Here is a 22,579-nt window from a genome sequence, read left to right on the forward strand (position 1 = left end):
TACAGTTTATTTAAAAAAAAAATACAAATATAAAACATATATAGAAAAAACACAACAAACACAAGATTTAAGAAATATGTACATGTTTAGTACTGTTGTGAAGAGGCTTACAGCCATATCTTTCACAGTCTAATTCAAGGCTATAAGCATTACTGACTAAGAAACAAATCACACAATTTATATGTTTGTGTATTTCAGTCCTCATGCAATATGACATTTTTTTCTGAAGGCATTGAACGTTCTGACACTTCTGCTTTATCTGCCAGCAACAGGCAGGAAATACAGGGCGAGAGTAAAGGATGTTGTGGTCAATGCGTGATTACTTCTTGTCTGAAAGATCCTTCTTTTTGAAAAAGATAAATATAATACAACTGGGTCTATTGTCACACAATTGGTGCATATTAGTGAAAAAACTATTGCTGCTTTGGCTTCATTCATTATTAATTTTTCTTTTTGCCATTTCTGAATTAGTAAACTTTATCCTTTGTCAGATAGTGAATTGTATTTTTTTTTTCAAAAGCAACAGCTGCTGTGTATAAAAACATACATGAGCAATAAAAAATAAAATTTCAAAAAAAAAAAAAAAAACGTTATTGAGCGTTTGCAAAGCCTAAAAAGGTTAAACTCACAGCTTGGTTATATGTTTCCGCTTTCAGGTTGTGGTTTTTTTTTTTTTTTAAGGTTGAGGTGAGGTACAGATCCTCTGCAGAACATGTTTCTGAATCTACCAAGCTAACGCTGCAGGTTGCATTAGAGGCTTCATACTGTGCACCAATCTCAAAAAAGCAAACCGAGAACTCTATAGCGATCTTTATTTGTAATTTATCTTCTCAGTTTATTTTGCTAATGGATGATTACAGTGAATGATAACAACACAGTTGCTGCACGTGAGGGTTTTACACTTATCTCAGGAAGAGAGATTTTAGTTCAGCTCAAAAATATTTCTGATGTGATGTTTGCAGACACATGTTGTCGTGTTTTCAGTTTCTCGACAATCTGCAGTCTGTCTAATAAAATGCATAGCGTAAACACAGGTACATCACAATAACCTAGAATGTCATCCAAAAAAGCGTGCAGCCGAAACCACAGAAATTACAAATATTATATCCAATCAATAATAAAAAAGATTGTTTTAAATCAGAAATGTTGTGTTACGATCTACATGCATATGGGGAAGACTGCTTACTTGGCAAATACTGAGCCACTGAAAACCACCACAGGTATAGTATCCCACTATGCAAAAGAAGCTGCCTGTTCAAAGATTGATGCATCAACGCCTATTAGTAGAAAGTCAGGTGGAAAGAAAAACTGTGGTAGGACAAGCAAGCGTGATAACCGCAGCCTCAAATAAATTTAGTAAGAATTTTATGGGGACATACATTTTACGTCTAAATCTAAATGAGGCCTATGTGTTTTACAAAGTATGTATATTAAAACAGACTTACCCAAGTGATTACATATAAAAAGTTGCTTATAAAGTTGATTCATTTCCTGTTTTGTAGTAACATGTCTGATTTTTTAAAAAATAATCTTTGTTGTTTATTACACACTGTCTATGATATGACATTACATCTAAACTACTACTGTGATGTAAAAGTTTTTTAATTTAAGCAAGTTAACTTTGACCAACCTAAGTTTGCTCTTTTTGACTCTAATAGTTTATTGACTTTTCTAACTTTTACACCTTTATACTGCATATATTAAGATTTGTAAAGGTTATTGGTTTTAGCTAGCTGTTGACAATCCAAATTCAAGAAAAATAAATAGTTAATTCTGCAATTTCCCAAAATAAATTAACTGCAAGTGAACAACAAAGAAAATGTCAAATCCCTAAAAAAGCAGGTTTTAGGAGCCAAATTCTTCCAAACCAAATGAAATGGCAGAAAATAAACAGCAGATTTTTTCATTCAAAATTGGAATGGAATGCAACATAAGTATTAAAAGTCTGAGCATAAAACTTTATTTACAGCTTTACATTGAGATTATAAAATGTAAGACTTTGACAGAAACACTTTTACGGAAGATATTTTAAAATGCTGCACATTAAGAAATACAAGGTTCACTAAAAGACACTGTGCATGGGAAAGTATTACATTCAGTCTAGTTTCTACATATAAACCATCATTCGTCATAACAAGAAAACAAGTCAAAGGTATTTCACCGTTAACTTGAAACTAGCGTGACCTATCTGACTTCACATGAACAGTCTGTGTATAAAAGATGTTCACAAACATATTGGTATAAGTAACAGAATTTAAATTTACAGTTCCAGATCACACCACAGTGTTCCTTTCGTCCACGCTGGTAGTTTGCGAGTACACCGAGGTACCTCTGTCTTGAGGAATGTACATCTTGATCACCTGGCACAGGCTGCATGGAGCTCTGTTTATCAGCCTTACGAGGTGCCTCCTGAACTTCTCCCCGACAAAGACATACAGAATGGGATTGAGACAGCTGTGGGAGTACGCGATGACTTCTGTAATCTGTAAAGCCAGTCTGACGGCCTTGCTGCTTTCACATGTGGCGTAGACCTGCAGAAGTTCCAGTGTTTTAAAGAAGGCCACCACGTTGTAAGGAACCCAACAGCAGAAGAAAACGGCCACCACTACGACTACCAAACGGATGGCCTGCTTCTTGGAAGACTGGGTTGATAGCAACCTGCAAATGATCTGAGAGTAGCAGAAGCCTAGGATGAAAATTGGGATAAACAGGCCCAGAATGTTCATTTTCAAGAGACTAAACACTCTCCAGAAATGAAGGTTGCCGGACACATCGTTGGGTGATGTTTGGGGATACTCAGGGTAGCAGTACTGAGAACCGTTGACAGATGTTTGAGTTTTGAGGAAGATCAGGTCAGGAAAAGAGGCCAAAAAGCCAGCCAACCACGTAACAGCAGCTGCCGCAATGCCACAGGTGCGTGTGCGTGCTTTAAGGGCGTAAACTGCGTGCACTATGGCCAAGTAACGATCGATGCTCATCAGACAAATGAAAAAGATTCCACAGTAAAAGGCAATGTGATAAATGCCCAGGACCATCTTGCACATAGCATCTCCAAACAGCCACTGGTCTCTGGCTTGGTGGGCGAGGAAGGGAAGAGAGCACACCATGAGAAGGTCAGCGATGGCCAAGTTGACCAGGCACACATCAGTCATGCTACGGAGTCTAACCCCGCAAGCGATGACCCAGATTACTAAAGAGTTTCCAAGGAGACCTAAGAGGAAGAAAATGGCATAGAGGGGTGGAAGAAAGTAAGCCCCATGTCGCACATAATAGCATGTTTGAAAGTCTTCGTCCTCCCCTGGATAGAAATATTCAATTGTGGTGCCATCAGTAAAGGGCATAGAAGAATTATACCTAGAAGGAAAAAGAGAAACAAAGATAAGTGATCAGTATTTTCAAAATATTTCATTTTCACACTGATGGGGTTTTTCTGAATACTGATTTTCATCGAAGCTTGACCTGCCGATTTAGATTGATCCCATTTTTTTCTCCCAGTTAAATATAACACAGAACAGAGAAAGAAATATGTTGCACCTTCTTTGAAATTGCTAGCTGTGAATCAAACAGCAAAGGAAGTCATTACTAGACTATCACCATGTATCCCTATTCTGTGCCTGACTCAAAACATGGCTACAAAGTACATGTTGTTGTTCTTTACAAATAGCAATTTTAAAAGAATTTAAAAATGCTAGGATTGTATTAGAAAACAATGTTCATCATCCTCGGGTTGAGCTGGAATAAACTTCAGTGCCTACCCAAAGTGTAAAATAATTAAGTCTGTGGCAACTGTCCATGTATGACTGCACATGCAACTAATCAGACTGTGTCCTCTTTCTGAGCTTCATTGAGTCCATATTGGAACAGTCCTCTAGAAATGACTATTAAAGAAATAATCTTTGTTTCCACAATTTGTCTCCCACTATTTTATGCAGTCAAGTCCATGTTGATGGAGCTCTCATTAACTAAATCCCTTCATAGAGTATTTGTCAGTGGCTGTGGTTTTGGACAGTGCCGCACCACATCTGAAGAAACCCAGTTGTTAGGTTACTGTGATGTGAAGCTGACATTTTCCTCAATTAAAACAAATTTTGATAGAAACTTATGCTTTGTAAAATCAAACAAAAATCTTTTATTTCAACATTCAAGACGAGTTCCCAAACCACGTTACAAAGGGGTCCACTATGCTCTCTATGCTCGGCCTCTCATCCATATATCAACCAGACAACTGCAGAGTCATCTGAGTATTTTTTTTACAAATGATAGGACTCTGACTTGTACTGAAAGTCTGACTGAAAAACACCAGTGTGAGTACAGCCCCCTGTTGTACTCCTGAGCCGCTGACCACTTAGACACGTAAACCTTTAGCCTGTTTGAGAGTCAACCACCACACCAACATTCATATGTTTATAAGGCAGTCATTTTAACACTGGGGACATCAATCCGTGTCTGGAGTTTCTTACACACTAAACCAATCCTCCCTTGAACATGCCACACTGTGCGAACGTCACACTGAACGTCTGTCTAGTCATGATTGCATGATTTAAGCCGAATAATTTAGAGATCAAGTCAGTCAAGTTGGTGTATTTTTCTGATATTTAATATTTCTCTACTTAAGGCGTTTCCATGGGTTCTAGTTGGACCACTCCAAAATGCTTCTATCACTGCCAGGCAGGAGGAATATGTTTTTAAATTAAAAGATTATGAGCTTTTAACTCAAATCTGACAGGAGTATGAATAATTTAGTGGGTGTAAAACAAATCCGCACACAATATAGGATAAATCATTTTGAGACTTTTTCTACCTTTAATTATTATACCCTGTACAATTCAACTTAGAAATGAACAAGCAGTTAGAGAGGAAAACACAAATAATGACAGTAATAATTATAATAATAAACAATAAGAGCTTGGTTACATATGTCTGCGCACCTCTAAACTCATGTTTTATGAATCACATAGTTAATTTCCAGCACACAATCTGCCTGATGCTTGTTGTCGATATCTATCATATTGTGTGGAAATCCACACCCGTCTTCACCCATATATAGCAGAGAACTCTGGTTGGGTCATTTATAAAGTGTTCTTCAAACTGACATTTATTATTCAAGATTCAAGATAAAGTTCTAGTTTATCTGAAGAATAGCAACAGCAAAGTGTCACCGCTATTTTTCACTGTGAGTTGAGAGTTGTTTTTTGTGACTGGAACAAAATGTCAGTTTTAGTAATGTCACTGCTTTCATTATTGGCTACTTCATTCACTCTGCATCTAATACTGAGATTTTCACTGTTACCTTTACACAGGTTATCCATTTCATCCTTTGCAACCTCTTTGTATGTGAAGACTTTATATTTACTTTGTTTATGATCTCCAGCTGCTGATAAGTTTCTATCACATAACTCTGATCTCTGCAGGATCCATGTTAAAGTTTGTGGTCTTCATGGTATAGAGACAGTAACTTATATTTCTGTCTGACTAGCTTCACTTGCAGTACGTCCTTTAGGTTAGCTGATCTGATCTGTATTTACTTGTTGTCCTTCACAGCAGATGTAATGGAATGCGTTTCCACAACAAGCCTTTCAATTATCTTCAACCACCTCTGAGATTTTTAAGAGACAGCTTGGAATGTATCTGCTTACAAAGGCGTTCCTAATTCTTACTGCATTGAAATTTGTTTCTTTACAGCACTTGTGTTGTTTATATTGCATATAGGCATGTATTTTAAATTGTAAAAAGTGGTATAAATAAACTAGACTCGTTTACATGCTAAAGCATGCAAATGAGGAAATTCTGGGAAAAACTTTCGAGTAGCTCATATCCATTTCAGATTCTTAATCAGATTCTCAATAAATAAATTGCCTGACTACTTACGACGACTCTGAAACCTGGAAAGAAATCAACAAAGTATGGTTGTGAACTCTTATGCACCCAGCTTATAGCAAGGTTTTTTTTATTTATTTATTTTTCTCTTTTATGTTTTCTCTTGAACAGATTTGTCTGTTGTTCAGCTGAATAATAAAGAAGGTGTGTTAAATTAAAAGGCAGAAAAAGCTTGGAAATAACTTTTCCTGGTCTCATTTTCTGTGGTAAAGAGTAATATTTTAACCGGGTGTGTTTAAACTTCATTTGATATGAACTGCAACAACCACGCAGTTTGAGAATAAATAACTTCAACACATTGAAACATTTTTAGACATGTCAAAATGTGGCTGTTTTCCTGCGAGGTCCTTTGAAGGTCTCTGCAGCTGAAAACACAGCTGTTGCTTTTAAGATTAAAATCGATCCGGCTGCAGACTTTTCTGTCTAGATGTATCTGCCCCTATTTTAAAGTTCTTTCTATATACTGTAAATATAACCATACACCAGTTCTGGTGTTATTTCTGTTTTTAATCAGACTAAACCTGCTTGGGAGTTGTTTTTAATTATTATTATTATTATTATTATTATTATTATTATTATTATTATTATTATTTCTACATATGTAGCCAAATATGCAAATACAACACAGAACGTATATAGCCTCGGTCAGAGAAGGAGTTACAAATCTATCACCAAAATAAAATTGCGATAGTATGCATCATAAAACTTAGACGCAGCTAAAGTGAAACTGAACTGCAAGTAAACATCTTCCTGAAATGAAAGTAGATAGGTAGGCCAAAGGCTAGCAGCGACTAGTTGAGCTTTCAAGACTTTAGTGCTTTAAAGACCTCAGCTAAAACAAGAAATAAAACGCGTAGCTTTACTTTTTTTTTTCCTTACCCAGGTGTGCCAGTATTAGAGAGAGTAAAAGTGAAAGCTGTCACAGCTGGGGGATTCATCTGTTCAGCTGACAAAAGGGTTCCACGACCCAGTTTCTGAGGAAGAAAACCGCCGATCGCACTTTCAATAAGAATCCCATCTGAACGCCCACAGACTGCAGCCAAAACGACGCCTTGGATCAGATGTCTGTCTAGGAATTTATCTTTTCTCCTCCTAGTTTTTTTTTTTTTTTTTTCCTTCTAGATTAAAGCAAGGCAGTGCTACTTCTGCACAAAATCAAGAACTGAAACAAAAATTAGGACCTTTTGTCGGCTGAATTGTGCTTAGCAAACATTCTTTAAATGTCGTATGTGTTTCCTGGCAAGAAAAAGTCACGAATCAGAAATAACACGGACTATAAATATTTTATGATTAAAAAGAAAAAAAAAGTGCATCTGTGGTTAGACAAACCGCACAGGGAAAAGAAAAGCGGTTTAAGATAAAAATCTTTAACCAAACACATATGAGGTTAAACTGTCTATAATGTACTGATTTTTTGATAGTGTAATTATATCATATGTAAGTTGTTTTAAGTTTAAATATAATAAAAATTAATAAATAAACCACAGACGATCTTGCTTGACAAATGAAGGGTTTTTTTTTTTTTTTTTTTTTTTTGTCTTTTACAGTGACTCAGATCTAGAACCACATCACGGCAGGGATCACTTCATTTTACAACTTGCCGATGATTATCTCACGACAACGCAGGTAAGTGAAAAATGTTAAAATAAGTCATATGGGTTTGTTTTTATGCATTTTGCTCAATGGTTTCTTATAAGCATACTCGGGTTTGAAAGAAAAATGAATAATGTATGTGATGACAGATGAATTGGCGTGGTTGAGTAATCCTTCTTTATACCCCTGACTGATTTAGACTGAAAGTAATCTTAATTTGAAAGTAAAATGAACATTTAAGAGTGAGTCGACATTGCCCCGACTTAAATGCAGTAGAGGAATTGTGAAAGAAGGTGAATATCATGGAGTTTGCAGGTAGAGTGTCCAACCTCAAAAATGAATGGGCCAAAATACCAGTGGAGACATGGGAAAAAGCTTAACACAAATTAAAGTAAAAGACATTGAAGGCAAAAATAATTATTGAAAACAAAACGATCCGCTCTCAACATGCAATTTTTCTTACACTGTAAATAAAAAAGGAAATGTCTGTATGGGCTTATGCTCATTATATGTAGTTATGCATATTATCAGTATTTTTTCCGGTTAAATTAAAATAATTTTAAATCCAAATCTGCTCAGTTTGTTTTCTGTAATGTATCAAAGGTTAAAAATAGCATTGTATGTCCTGCATGTTCTTTAGGTGAAAATAAATAAAAAAACACACACAAAATTATTCTTTGTGTGACTACAAGTAAATACTGTACAAATCAAACAATGGCAAAAATCAAATAAGAGTAAAATTCAGCGACACAAAATTTTTTACAGCATATTTTTGTATTAAAACTATATGTTTGAAACTTTTGCATACAAATTGAACAGAAACCTACCCATCACTGGTGAAAAGATCACTTTCTGTCGAATTCATTTTGCTTCAAGAAATAAAGTAATCAGTAATATCAAAAGTGTCTCAGCTGTGTATCCGATATGATCAGTCAGCCAGTATGAATGTGTGAAAAGGTTTATACACCTCTCAAAGCACTCCCCACCCCCTAGACCAGAGAGGCAGGTGGGCCTGTGTATAAATGATATGGTTTTGTACTTCCTCAGTCAGCTTTTGAAACTTTAAAACAAAAACCCACATGTAGCCGCAAGTCCACATATGCTCGTCTAAATACATAGTGACTTTGACCAAATCCTGCAAATGCACATAGATGGAAGGTTGCAGGGCATGATGGGTTATGCATGTTTTGCACAAGAGTGATACTACCAAAATAGACAGTGCTGCAGTCTGTACAAGTAGTTTCAAAACATGGCCTCTTATAGGAAATACATATCTTAACCTGAATAGGAAGTTGTACTCTTTCAGGTTGAGGAGAAAATTTGGGTTTTTGCAAATGCTGCTAGTCACTGTAAGACACAGCCTTCAGACACAATTAAATTTATTGGGCAGGCTGGCTTTCTGGTTGGCTTTAAGGTATAACACACAAAGACACACTCTGCAAATCATGACAGGATGAAAATGGAAATACCACTCAAAGGCAATACAATGTCCTGTGGAATTCTCACCTATCACACAATAAGCACGCTCTATACCACATTGTCTTCTTTCTAGGTTACTGTCAATGACATATGGCTTTGCACTACGCTCATTGTAACCATCACCCCAGACACCGTAACCTTGTTTCTCACCTGACGTCACACCAAGATCCAAGCATCAAAAAGCCTTTTAAAAATGTCACACCAACAATTCTGCGGTATCCAGGAAATCTCAAATACAGATCAAAGGTGGGCTACTATGAGGCTAAAAAGGTGACAGCTTGCATTGACATCCAAAAGGAGATTTGGCATTGGAAAACCAAACACTGAAAATGAAACATTTTTATTAAAAACAGAAACAGTTACATTGCATAAAATTTCATTTTATGATGCATGTTTATTTTCTGATTAGACAAGCTTTCACATTTTTAATTTGCAAAAAATAAAATGCAACTTAAGAGAATGACATAGATATATAATTGATTGATTATTTGACCGTTACAGAGAACTATTAGAACCCTTCTCTTGAATAAATCTATTGTGTTTATTGACTTTTAAAATACGATTAACTAGAATACCGTATGGGGTTGCGGTCAGATTTGACCTTAATGTTTATTTCAGGAAAAATACTGCTTTGTTTTTATTAACTGTACTTTGTTAATACAAATACAACGTGAAAAGCATAAAACATATCAGTACCCTTTTTCAGTGACAATGACCTGAACAAATTAAAGCATCTATTGATGTCACAATTCTTCTCACAGTGAATCTTGTGACCAAAGGGATCATTTTAACATCCACAGCAGCTTTCCTGCCCTGTATGTCAGGAGCTTTCTACCCTTGGAGCCAAAGAATTCAGCAGGAATGGGATCAATTTGTTCACCAGTGAAATCTTCATCAGATGTATCGGTTTTCTGGTTGGTAGCTGACATCATTGTCTTCCTCGGAGAACACCTAATCTGAATCACTATGCTGCTTTGTTCCCTAGGTCACATTTTTTATTTATTTTTTTACCAAAAATATGAATCAAAGCTTCACTTGCTGTAAATATGTTTTTTTCTTGGTTTTGCTTGTTGTTCAAGTGATCAACATCAAACTGAATTTTGCATGCATGTCAACTAACAGTGTTAGGGGCATCTAACTTTGGGTAAATATTCTTGTTTTAAAACCATTTGTAATAACAGGGTCAAAACTGACTCCAACACCACAAACATCATAAATTTCACCACAGTGTTTTCAAATTAAATGATGTTTGGCTTTATGTTGTTAATACAGAGGGTTTTGACAACGTTTTATGTTTTAAAAACCAAAGGATGGTTATACAGCTAATGATGGTAATAATCACGTAAACAAGACCCTGACCTGTGCTTGTGTAGTACTTAACCTGAACCTTACATCAGGGGAACTCAGGTAGATGTAGAAGATGAGCAGAAAGATCTACTACTTTTATGTCGCAGCTGATGGACTGGAGTAGCTTCTACAGAGAGAAAAACACATAAAATTAATAATTGAAATAGCAACAAATGATGCTAATTGGAGAGTAGTACAAGAAAGTGAGGAAAAGTTGTTGATTTGTCCTCAAGTAGCCTATGCCTGTAGCATCATAACTACAGAGATAGCTGAGGTTCACCTAATCCAGTCTAACTAAAAGCGTTATCAGAAAGGAAAGTTTTAAGCCTAGTCTTCAAAGCAGACAGAGCTGGTTCCACAGGAGGGGAGCTTGATAACTAAAAGATTTGCCTCTCTTTCTGCTCTTTGAAACTCTCAGAACTATCAGTAAACCTGCAATCTGAGAGCAAATTGCTTTGTAATGAGCATATGGACCTATCAAATCTCTGTTTGGTGCAGCTCGATTATTAAGGGCTTTAGGAGAAGGAGAATTTTAAATTTTATTCTGTATTTCACAGAGAACCAATAAGAGAAGCTGAAACAAGAGAAATATAATCTCTCTCTTTAATTTTCATCAGAAATGTCACTGCAGCATTTTGGATCAGCTGAGGGCTTTCAACTGCATTTGTGGATTTCATGATAGTAAAGAATCAAATTACTCCAGCCTTCCAGCCTTGTGTTAGGTTTTCAGTGTCACTCCTGGACAGGATATGTCTAGAGATGACAGAAAGGAAATACGAATTGCGATGGAATATTAAATTATAATAAATGTTCAAAAATAACACAGATTCTTTAATTATGATTACTAAGTATTTACTGAACAGTACCTTATTGATTTCTCCATTATGAATGCTATAGGAACTGTGTGACAATTGTGAAATGATCCACAATTTCTTTGTTTTGTGCTGTTTTTATTATTGGAACTTTTTCATTAGTCCGCTGAACAATTTCATCAATAGCATTGGTGCAGCCCTGGGTTGTCTAAAATCTCAACTAAAGTACGGTAAGTAAAACTTTATCACCAGAGTTTTTAGTATGTGTTGATTTGGTATGTTTACATGACAATCATCAAAGTGCAGTGTCCCTACTCAAAAAGCCATCCAATATGGCTGAAATAAAACAATAATGCAAAGAAGAGGGTGCAGAAATTCAGCCTTGATATTTTTTTTAAAAATTCCCTTTTTCATACAAGATTAGGTTAGCTTGAATGAATGTTACCCCTGATAAATTAGAGAAAAAACAGAACAAGTCTTTGAATCATTACAAAGTACTTGAAATCTTTTGAAACTGGTAACTTGCTGGTTCATCTAAAACATGAGATGTAAGATGTTCAATAGTTGAAGATTTTGGAAAAGTTTGAACTACATTTATGATACAGAAAGAGCTTATCAAACACATATCAAGATCTTGAAAGACTCTGTGGGTGAAAGGCATTTGACATTTATTGAAAAGGAAGCTGACAAACAACACCACAGATACAATTTAATACATTTTGGTATACACAAACAGCACTATTTATACAAAATAAAAAAAACATTTGCATCTAATCTTAATGGTCTTCTGTACATTCAAACCATATACTGTATATATATATATATATATATATATAAAAGTGATGAATTTTTTTTTTTTATCTGCTCTTTGTACTTCTTGTTAAATGCTGAACAGAACGACAGAAAGACATGGGTTGGTTGGAGTTCGCATTTAAATGTTTCAGGTAATTCTTGCACACTTTCCGAATGAGTCATCATCTTGCATGTGACAAGGAAGAACTTGTTTCATGCGCCGAAACCTTTGCAAGCTGAAACCGCGTGACCTCCCCCTCCGCCATAACCACTGCCACCATGCCGTCTTACACACACGCACTTTTATCTATTTAGTCTCTCGGTGCAGAGAAACAAAGAAGCACTGCACATCCCGTCTCGATCACAACGATGACCCAGTTTCAATAATCTGATCGTACAGGTGTGTTAGAGGTCTCGTTGTCTGTGGTTTGGCTGGTGCTCTGGTAATTCCAACGGAAATACTTGGAAAGCACTTTGGCCAACGTCTTCCTGAACTTCTCCCCAACGAATGCGTAGATGACTGGATTTACGCAGCAGTGAGACAGAGCAATGATCTCAGCAAAGACCATGGCTGCATCGATGGCCTGTGACGACTCGCAGTTGTTTAGGTATTCAGACATTGGCTGCAGTGTCTTCAGGAAGACTATGATGTTGTAGGGCACCCAGCACAGCACAAACAGACACACAACAATGAAAATCAACTTGATTGCTTTGTCCCTTTTGGAGTTCCTGGATTTGGAGACCACCACGAGGATATTCACGTAGCAAAAAATAATGACAGGAAGACAGAGAAAAAGGGCCACCACGTTCTCTGTGAAATTTCGCTGCATTTTCCACGACGACTCGGTTTCCTCTGGGTAGATGGGATGGCACTGGAAGCTTTCATTGTCCAGTGACTCTAAGCTGGCAAAGACCACATGTGGGGTTGCCAAGACCACAGATGCGACCCAGATGATGACACTGGCGATGAGTCCGTAGCGAAGGGTCCGCTTTCGCATGGCTGCCACAGCGTGGACGATTGCGAGGTAGCGGTCCACGCTCATCATGGTCACAAAGAACGTCCCGCTGTAGAAACCCAACTGTTTGGAGGGGCAGAAAGAAAGTACAGTGAGAACAGGATGTGACAGAATATGAAGCAAAACTGGTTAGATGTTCTGTAATTTACTTAGGGGGTGATTTGTTGTTTTTTGTATATACATTTAAATACTGCTTGTTACCATTAAAAAAGGTCTAGTTTCTGAGATTTTTAACATTTTTTTTATTTATTTTTTTATTGAAAATTTGTCTCACTTGATAGAATCCTGTAGCCAGTTTGCAGGATGGAAGGCTCTGGGCAACGTGGACCCAGACAGGCAGAGATACAGCCATTAAAAGGTCAGATAGGACCAAGTTTAGGAGGAACACGTCAGTCATAGTCCTTATCTTTGTGTACCGGAGGAGAACCCAGAGAACTATAGCATTTCCTGTGAAGCAAATTAAAATAAAATGTCTTAGCTTTTTAATGTTAGACAATCCAAATCAAAAAGATATGTCTATCTAAGATATCATATTCCGTTTTTGCATGTTACTTTTGTGTGTGTGATCTTACCTATTAGGCCCACACAGAACAACATGTAGTAAAGAACAGGGATGAGCACAGATCCACTGGTGAAGACCCAACTTGTTTCATTGCAGTCGGAATCATAGTCATAATATTCGGTCAAATTCTCCGTTACGTTCATAGTGCTGTGTGAGACAGAACAGAACCTTCGTCAATAAAACAATGAACAGATAATGAAAGATAAAACCCAATCATATTCCTTAACATAAAAAAAAATAAACTGTGTAGTGTTTACCTCCTTAAAGTTTTATGTTTTCTTTATGGATTTTGTCACACGTAAATGTTTTAGATGTGAATATCAGACAATGAGAACCTAAATAAATACCAAGGTCACTTTCAAATGATGATTTAATAAAAAAAAAAAGCTATCCTGAATAATGTGGTAATATATGAAAAAGAATTTATACAATCAGTAAATCACAAATTTGCACTTAATCTCCTTTCTTTTAAATTGACCTTGGTTCCACTAGTCACACACTTGACTAGTGATTACTGACATTGCCATGAAATCAGGAAATTATTCAGCTAGAGCCTGTTTGGTAACAGGAAGTAGGCTAAACGATCTCAAAAAGTGCCTGGTCTTGAAAAGATTCAAGAGTACATAAGAAAAAACAGTTATTGATATCTGCTTGTCAATAAAGGGTTGCTGTGGTGGCGCAAGGACAAATCACACCCCATGTATGGAGGCCTTAGTCCTCAAAGTAGTGGTCAAAGGTTTGATTCCCAGCCTGACGACATTTGCCGCATGTCTTCCCTCTCTCTTATTACTCTCTTTCCTGTCGAACTACTTTCAAACAAAGGCTATTAGAGCCAACAAAATCTTTAAATAATAAAGGGTCAAATAGCCCTTCGCAAGGCTTTGGGATTCTAGCAAAGCAGAGAACAAAAAAACATATTTTATTGCTCATTGACAGTTCATCTAGGAGGTCATAATATAACCTTGAACTACATTTTAAGGACTGCAGACGTCAGCTGCATTAGTTCAAGTACATTTATGGTTCAACAATAAGAAAAAAAAAGATGCCTTGGGAGAGTTCCAAGGCAAGAGGCTCTGCTAAATTAAAAGAGCATTTACCAAGAAACATCTTGATGATTTGTAAAAACTTTTGTGAAAATATTCTGTGGGACGTTTGGGAAGTTGTGCGTCCTTCTACATCTGGTGTAGGACTAATTTAGCACCCAGAAAAAAAAAAAAGAATTAATTGAAAGTAGTGTGGTAACCAGGGGCTGCTTTTCTGTTTCAGAACCTGGACCACTTGTTGGAAGCATTTGCCGTTCTGTCAGAGATTCCTAAAGGAGAGTGTTGGCAATTTGTGATCTCTCAGTTATTCTTGCGTAATGGAGTAGAATAATCATTCAAGTACAACCAGCCTGTCCACCTCTGAATGACTCCTAAAGTAAAATAAAACAAACAAAAAAAAAACTGTTCTGGAGAGCCCTTGTCAAACTTTTAACTTAAATCTGATTGAGATGCTGCGGTATGACCTTAAACAGGACATTCATGTCTGAAAACACTCCACTGTAGCTGAATCAAAAATAATTCAGTAGAGAAGAGTGGGTCCAGATTTAAGATTTATTTCCAGTTATCACAAACTCTTGTTGCTGCCGCCTTGGTGTTGCAGCAAGTAAAATTATTTAATAATCTAAAAAATTTAAGTGACACAAAACAGCAAAATCTGATAAACAGATGTAAGTGGACAAATAGTTTTCCATGGCACTGTAAATATGTAATCTTTGACATTTGAACTCCTTATTTATCTCTGCAAAATCTTCAAATTTGACTTTACAATTAACAGCAAAGACATCATTATATCTGATACATCAACGAAACATTGGACACATGCAATTCAGATGTTACAATTTCTTTTTCCATTTTAATGAAAAACATTTTTTCAGTGCGCAACAGGTGCCGTTTCCTGTCACCAAACATCCCAGTTTTGTAAGCCTTCTCTCAAGCAAAGAGAGTTTACATTAGACATACTGAGTGGAGTTTGTACTTTCGTGGTCAAAAGGTAAACAAACAGGCATTTTGTCTTATTGAGTCTCTATGATATTAATAATTGGAATATACTTTCATAACAAACCAAAGCGGACAAAACATCCAAATATAATTTTGTACATCAGTACTTACTTTCCCATTCTGTCATTTGACTCCTGATACTCCCGTCTTGTGATATAAAAAAATAAATACAACTAATTATCTCTGAGTTGTCTGTTAAAATTCCTTTCAGAAATCTTCATGAAACAACCGTGGCACGCAGCATGCCTCCCAATTTCACAGAACACCACGTCCTTCCTCACCACCACGAGGACTGGATGCTGTACAAGTTGACACTGAGCTGGGGGGTAATTTGTATTAGTGTGTCTGGACTTTTCTGCCCTTTTAAGCTGAACTTCAGATACCATCATCATTTAATGAGTCACACTGGAAAGGCCTATCCTTCACACTTTTTAGAAGTCGAGTAAGCAGTTGTATGAATCTGAAACAAATTCACTGTATCGCTGAATCTCTTCTAGAGATTCTTACTCCTCTGAATGAGTTGTAATTACAGAAACACGTGCAGCGCAAACTTCCTACTGTTGTGACCATAATCAAAATCATGTGATCTTATAAACCACATCTCAGACATTTTTCTTTCACAATCAACATACCCTGAACCACTCGCTTTGACACTTATGCCGACCCTCACTTCCTGTGGCTGACTTTGCTTACGCGAAAACACAAGCGCGCGCACACACACAGGTAGGCAGCTCAGCCACAAGTGCAAACAAAATCACCAACTACGCTATGTGCTTAAGGTGTAGGAGGGGCGTGCTGTGGTGGTGCAGGGGGTTAGCACGCCCCACGTTTGGAGGCCTTAGTCCTAGACACGGACGTCGCGGGTTCGACTCCCGGTCCCGACGACCTTTGCCGCATGTCTTCCCCTCTCCTCACTCTCCTTCCTGTCTGCCTACTGTGGAAAAAATACGAGCCACTAGCACCGCAAAAACTCTTCGGAGAAAAAATAAAAAAATATTTAAGTGGTGAACGAAAAGCAAGTGTTCCAAATGGCAACTAAAAGTTTAGAAATTGAGATATTGAGGCACTTACCACACTGGCTGCCAAAGTCACTGCTACTGAGCTGTGTGTGTGTGTTGCTGAGCTGCGCATCAAGATTTCATTGTCATCCTGCCACTTGCTTGCAAAGATTTTGTGACAAATCCTGCAGCGAGGCTCATTTCTGGTAACGTGAACTCTGGGTTTTGTTGTTTCCTCTGCATCGTGTTAAACCTGCACAGAGGTGTCAGTGCGGTATTCTGAGAATTCTCCCTTGATGTGTACAGAAAGAACTGGAGGGGGCGGAAATGTCTGCTCATGGGGAGCTTTGCTGTTTTCTTTGCTCATATCAGAGAGATCTTTGAAGGGTCTTGTCTTTAATCTTTATTCCAAAACAGCAAACTTTTCATCACCTTTGACAGGGATTTGCAGAAATTAACAGTCTTACTACGTAAAAGTTATACAGTACATTGTCTTCCATAACGCCTGAACTTTTTAAAATTCTTTAATCTTAGTAACCCCAAATGTGTATGTATTTCATTGGGATTTTGCTTGAAAGTCAACACAAAGCTTAAATTGAGAGGCAGCCAAAAGGCCAATGGTAACTCCTGAGTAGCTGCAGAAAGCCGTAGCTCAGGAGGATGAATCTACTACTAGCTGGATGCTCCACAAATTTGGCTTTTAAAAAAGAATGGCTTGAAGAAAGTGATCATTGAAAGAAAGCCACAAGAAGCAGTATTTGTATTTTGGCACAAAGCATGTAGAGCTCAATATTGAGACGCGTTGATTAGATGAGAACAAAGCTGAACCATTAGGCCTACATGCAGAACACCATGCCGAGACGATGCTGCTCTTTAGCAAATGCAGGGAACATGGTCAGACCTCATTGGAAGGTGGATGGAGCTACATATTAGCAAAGCCTGTTAGAAAACATGTTAGAGGCTAACATGTTAGCCTCTAACATGCGTCTCAAAGGACGTCCTCCAGAGTCTCAAAGGACTGGAGGACGAGACACGCCTACAAGAAGGAACAGTTCCAGTATCCTTACTCTTCTGATTCATATTCATGCTTTATCAGATAAAATCAGAAAATGTGCAGTTATAATGTGACAAAATCAATTAAATCAATAAAATTTTATTTGTATAGCATCTTTCAGCAACAAGGCATTTCAAAGCACTTTACATCATAAAAACACAAAAATACAAAGTCATGAAACACACAGTCAACAACTGAAACATTACATTTTGTTGTTGTTACACATCAGAATGTTGATTAATGTTTCATTGATTATCTTTCTTTAGGTACAAAGAGAATCATTTCAGTTTTGTTTCTATTCAACTGAAGAAAGTTTTGGCACATCCACCACTAAGGATTTGTTCAGTGCTTGGATGGGTTCAGAGTCACCTGGTGACATTGTAATGTACAGCTGTGTATCATCCACATAGTTACAGTAGCTAATCTTACTTCCTGTTATAACCTGAGCTATTTGACGCACATACATATTGAATATGTGAAAAAGTACTTTTGCTAAGCACCCATAGTTTGAGTAGAAAAAAATGAAAGGATATTTTTTTGTTTTTGTTTTTTTTTTCATCAATGTCTGTGTTCATATTGCATTAAGTTTCTCCTCAGCAATGAAATGTTTGACTTCTTGTGTTGATGATTTGACTTGCGACCGTTTATAGCAGTGCTTTGGGAAGAAAGAGATGCACATCCCAAAATCTCCCGGAGAGGTTGGTGAATTTCAAAATGTCCTATGTGGCAAAATAAAGGAAATATCTGTACACCAAAAAATATTCTGCAATACCTTGTCTTGCAGGAGCTCCACTCGGTGCATGCCTCTTCTCTCGGTTTTACCATCTACATCAATATATGAAAGTAGCTAACACGATGCAAAAGCTAGCAGATTTTGCTAATCTGGCAGATAAAAGGAGAAAAAAGTCCCACTTGCCTTCCAGTCTTCAGATGAGCAATCCTCCTACGAAGCAGACTGCCACATCAACTGAGAGAAAGATCACATACTACCTCAAACATTCTTAAGTGAAAATATGACAGATTTGAAAACTCTGGAAAGTCGTTTTATTAAAAAAAAAAGCAGAACATATTACAGCAGACAGGAAAACAATACAACTCTTTTTGATAACTTTTGAAAATGTCCTATAGATTGTTCAACTGCACAGTAAGCAAAAATTATTCAGTGAATGCAAAACACCGTGCAGAGCAGGATGCAAAAGCTCTCTGCTGGAAGACGTTTTTATTATTATTATAAAGGTGTGAGGAAGAAATAACAAAACTGTGGTATCTGAAGTGGCTGTGAAGATCTTTGTGGTTGCAAGCTGTTCCAAACTGTAGGCTTGGTCTGATGCCCTTTCTGCATCCAACGTCATAAGGAGGAGGAAGTGTCTTGGTTAAAACAAAATACAAAGGGTTCAAAGGATGTACAGAGATTGTATTTAAGATTAGATACTGATGAACGTTGTCGTCTTAAGGATGAAACCACAACAAGGACACCAAGTGGCCTGGAGTGCCTGATTAGTCTCTACCAATATCCAAAGTCAGAGTATGTCCACTTGTAGCTCCTACATGATGACAGTGGAGGTGACAGAGGATCTGGACATAACTGAACTTCTCCTGAATGAGCTCTCCTTGAAACTCACTGGGCCAGGTGCCCATTTCTTCAGCAAGTGCATGGCTCGTCTCATAAACTTTTGTCCCACGAAGGCATATATGATGGGGTTCAGGCAGCAGTGTGTGTACGCGATTGCCTCGGACACTATGGTTGACACCTTGAGGTTCATCTCCACACTGCAGCCGCTGGCCATTAGGTCTGTGGAATACAGGAACTTCAAGAAGCGGGAAATGTGATACGGAGCCCAGAACAGGAAGAAAACGATGACTATGGAGATGATGAGCTTGACGATTCTGTGCCTTTTGGCCGTCCTCATTTTCACCAGAGTGGGGATTATCCTCGAGTAGCAAGCCACCATCACCAGCATGGGAATCAAGAGACCCAGAATATTTGTAGCAAACAGATCGTAATAGACCCAGATTTCACTTTCCGGTCTGTAAAAACAGCCGACTGTTTCGCCATCATTTTCTAACTTTGTAAAGATGAAGGTTGGAAGAGACACGCAGAAGCTCACGATCCAAATCAACACGATCAGAGAAAAACACGCCTTTGTTGTACGATACCGTGCCACCTTGTGAGCGTACATGATAACCACATAGCGGTCCAGCGTCATGATAACCATGAAGAAGATGCTGCTGAAGAAGCCGGTGTGGTGGGAGCAGGACAGGAAACGACACATGAAGTCACCGAAGGTCCACTTGCCAATCAGAGTGTAGTGAATGTAGAATGGGAGCGTCAGGAGGAAGAGGAGATCAGAGAAGGCCAGGTTGAAGAGACACATGTCAGTCATGTTGGTCTGGTTGCGGTGTTTCACTAGGACACAGACGACCAGGCCATTTCCTTTCAAAAAGAAAGAGATCAACATGTTAGTTTCTGGCAGAATTGTTTGTAGTAAGAGTGTCTTTGGAGCTTTATTTATACACTTACCTAAGAAGCCCAGGATGAACACCAAAGTGTAGATAGTCACCAGAAACCCCTTACTAAATGTCCTCATATCATCCTGCTCACATACAAAGTGGGTACTGTTTATATCGTAGTCGTAATAGCCTGAATAATCAGCCGACGTGACTTCTTCGAAGGGGTCTTCAGTGATGTCTGTAAACAGAGATTTTTCATCAAACATCAATCTCATTGTCAGTTCATTCAAAAGTTCTTGCAAAAATATTCACATGTTCATCCAAAGGAAGCTGGTTTTCAATTTATAGAAACAAAATATGTGGTTTGTATTAGCATTCTCAACTAGTAGTTGTCATGTCAGCTTATTCTCCAACCTGAGCCATACATTTCTACAAATTAAGAAATTTGCAATGCGTTGTCAATTGTGGTACTGGTTTGCAGATGCTTCACCAAATTACTTTAATCTGCTTCTATTGGATAACATTTTCAGGCATTTTAATTTATATAACAACCACCTTATTTTTTTTTTTTGCATTGTTAAAATGTTAATCTGTCCTAACTTTGCCCCAAAATACTTTTTTTGTTCCTGTTTTCTAGATGCGGTGAGCTTTAGGTGCCCACTATTTTTCGTCTACGAACACTTTAAACTGCAGGAAGTACGTCAATATGGCTTTTGAGGTAATACAAAAATAATAATATATGCATAGTATGGGGACATCTGACTTAGTGGTAAAATAGAGAAAGCATCTGTAATGTCATTTAATTTCCTTAGAAAAAAAATACAAGAACTGGTCTACATCATAATCTCAACGAAAACAGGAAATTGGTACATTTCTAAATTTGGGTCTTAGTTCTGCTTAGTAAACCTCAGTTCAGTTTATAAAAATAAATAAGGCATGAAACCAGTTGTAGTCTAAATCCAATGTTCAAAGCTTGAGATATTGTTTTAAAGCCTAAAACCACTTTAGGCATCTCCATGGTTTTATACCAGACCTGCCTGCTGTGTTCCTTGGCCTGTATGATGCTCTTTATTCTTCAGTGCTTCTAAAAACTTCTGATGCCTTTAGACAACAGCTGTTTTTTTACTGAGGTTAAATAACACACATGTGGATTGTGGACTCCTTATTTATTATGTGACTGACTGCAATTGCACTGCAATGCACTAGATTTTATTTGGGGTTTAAAAAAAAATTAAACAGGGTTAACACATTTCAGATTTTTTATGCTAACATTTTTTAAAATCAGCATGTTATTTTCTTTTCACTTCATAGTTATTAACCACTATACTTTTGTTGGTCTAACACAAAAACACATAAAGTGCAATAAATTTTGTGGGTTTAATGTGACAAAATTCTAAAACCGTAAAGTGTTATGAACTCTTTTGCAGGGTACAGAACAAATCCGAGCGATCCGGATACAATGACGTGCTCAGGTCACCTGAGGTCATCAGAGGCCAATAGCATATATTTATAAGAATTTTTATTGAAACAGAAGCACAAAGTCCTAGCCTGTATTGTTGTGTGTGTGTGAATTATCCAATAAGCACCACAACACAAACTTGTATGTAAACAATCTGTAAACCAAACACATCTAGCTGCTTACACTGCTGACATCCTGGAGGCAAACTTCTTAAACAGTTCATAATGAAACCTTTTACGCCATCTGCTGGTTATTGCAGATAATGCATTCAAAGGTAAGAACATAAATAATACTGTTCCACGTCATTTTATTTCACCACGTACGTTTATATTGTTTCTCATGCGTGTGACTCATGAGGTATGAATTGTATAAGTATGGGTCATAGGTTTCTGTGTGCTCATTTGTTCTGTATTACTTTACAAAATCAAACACACAAATCCTGTTTAATGAAAAATTAACTTCTAAAGATGGAGAATATTCAATCATTTTTTTTTTCTTATGAGTCATTCTGAATTTATTTAAGCCCAACTGAAATTAAAACTTCTAAAAAAATAAACATATGTATAGGTTAAAAAAAAAAAAAAAGTACAAAAACTTGAAAGTTATTTCTATTAGTTGAAATGCACTTACTTGACATGGTGGTGTCTCAGTGATACCTTCTTCAATCAAATAAAATCCAAATTCGCTTATGAGGTCTGCCTGCCTCTAAATGACTGCGATTGTGATGCCCTCAAACGAGCAGAGAGGATGAACTGCCTCCGAACCAGCACAGCCTTAATAATGTGACTATAGAAACAGTCAGAAACTGAAGTGCAGATGTTGTTTCCTGTTCGTCCCTGGGCGAGATCTTTATCTCTACATTTCTGACATCAACCTGACAGAATATAGAACTCAATGACTTGTAAAACAAGTGAGAAAACATGCCAGATACTGACAAATACAACAAAGCTTTTTGTTGTATTTGCTGATTATACCTGCTGATTTTGATATAAAAGCTCTTTGCCATACAGGCTATAGTGACAATGGAACAAAGGGGGCAATATTATTTGCATAGCAAGTAAACGTGACCAAGCTTGTACTGGTGTAGTTGCAGTTTC

The 22,579-nt window shown here is 37.3% G+C and overlaps 3 protein-coding genes across 5 annotated transcripts; all 3 read right to left on the reverse strand.

The window, feature by feature from the left end:
• Nucleotides 1-655: 655 nt before the first annotated feature.
• Nucleotides 656-8,421, reverse strand: LOC114142351 (C-C chemokine receptor type 4-like). 2 transcript variants are annotated; one of them, XM_028013590.1, is made up of 2 exons: nucleotides 8,298-8,421; nucleotides 656-3,354 (listed from the first exon to the last, which is right to left on the reverse strand). In XM_028013590.1, exons 1-2 carry the CDS (start codon nucleotides 8,333-8,335, stop codon nucleotides 2,274-2,276), a joined length of 1,119 nt encoding a protein of 372 aa, XP_027869391.1. In that variant the 5' UTR covers nucleotides 8,336-8,421; the 3' UTR covers nucleotides 656-2,273. The 2 variants fall into 2 exon arrangements, with proteins under 2 accessions (XP_027869391.1, XP_027869390.1); XM_028013589.1 differs by lacking the exon at nucleotides 8,298-8,421 and adding an exon at nucleotides 6,757-6,957.
• Nucleotides 8,422-11,957: 3,536 nt separating this feature from the next.
• Nucleotides 11,958-16,769, reverse strand: LOC114139270 (C-C chemokine receptor type 3). Of its 2 annotated transcripts, none has more exons than XM_028009101.1 (4): nucleotides 16,592-16,769; nucleotides 13,489-13,625; nucleotides 13,191-13,363; nucleotides 11,958-12,979 (listed from the first exon to the last, which is right to left on the reverse strand). In XM_028009101.1, exons 2-4 carry the CDS (start codon nucleotides 13,619-13,621, stop codon nucleotides 12,281-12,283), a joined length of 1,005 nt encoding a protein of 334 aa, XP_027864902.1. In that variant the 5' UTR covers nucleotides 13,622-13,625; nucleotides 16,592-16,769; the 3' UTR covers nucleotides 11,958-12,280. The 2 variants fall into 2 exon arrangements, with proteins under 2 accessions (XP_027864902.1, XP_027864892.1); XM_028009091.1 differs by lacking the exon at nucleotides 16,592-16,769 and adding an exon at nucleotides 15,632-16,358.
• Nucleotides 16,770-18,593: 1,824 nt separating this feature from the next.
• LOC114139160 (C-C chemokine receptor type 2-like) lies at nucleotides 18,594-22,244 on the reverse strand. Its single transcript, XM_028008889.1, has 3 exons — nucleotides 22,113-22,244; nucleotides 20,094-20,261; nucleotides 18,594-20,006 (listed from the first exon to the last, which is right to left on the reverse strand). Exons 1-3 carry the CDS (start codon nucleotides 22,117-22,119, stop codon nucleotides 19,117-19,119), a joined length of 1,065 nt encoding a protein of 354 aa, XP_027864690.1. The 5' UTR covers nucleotides 22,120-22,244; the 3' UTR covers nucleotides 18,594-19,116.
• Between the last annotated feature and the right edge of the window lie 335 nt (nucleotides 22,245-22,579).

The sequence above is a fragment of the Xiphophorus couchianus genome, chromosome 3, assembly GCF_001444195.1.
Source record: "Xiphophorus couchianus chromosome 3, X_couchianus-1.0, whole genome shotgun sequence".
Lineage (NCBI taxonomy): Eukaryota > Metazoa > Chordata > Actinopteri > Cyprinodontiformes > Poeciliidae > Xiphophorus > Xiphophorus couchianus.

Bases quoted from the DNA above. Each gene is read 5' to 3' on its own strand.
- LOC114142351 (XM_028013589.1), bottom strand. From the start codon at position 6,815: ATGAATCCCCCAGCTGTGACAGCTTTCACTTTTACTCTCTCTAATACT. The intron at 3,355-6,756 runs GTAAGGAAAAAA...TTTTCCTTCTAG, and splicing joins TCTAATACTGGCACACCTGG to GTATAATTCTTCTATGCCCT.
- LOC114139270 (XM_028009091.1), bottom strand. The intron at 13,364-13,488 runs GTAAGATCACAC...TTTGCTTCACAG, and splicing joins GTTCTGTGTGGGCCTAATAG to GAAATGCTATAGTTCTCTGG. The intron at 12,980-13,190 runs GTGAGACAAATT...CCCTCCAAACAG, and splicing joins TGGCTACAGGATTCTATCAA to TTGGGTTTCTACAGCGGGAC.
- LOC114139160 (XM_028008889.1), bottom strand. The intron at 20,007-20,093 runs GTAAGTGTATAA...TCTTTTTGAAAG, and splicing joins GTTCATCCTGGGCTTCTTAG to GAAATGGCCTGGTCGTCTGT.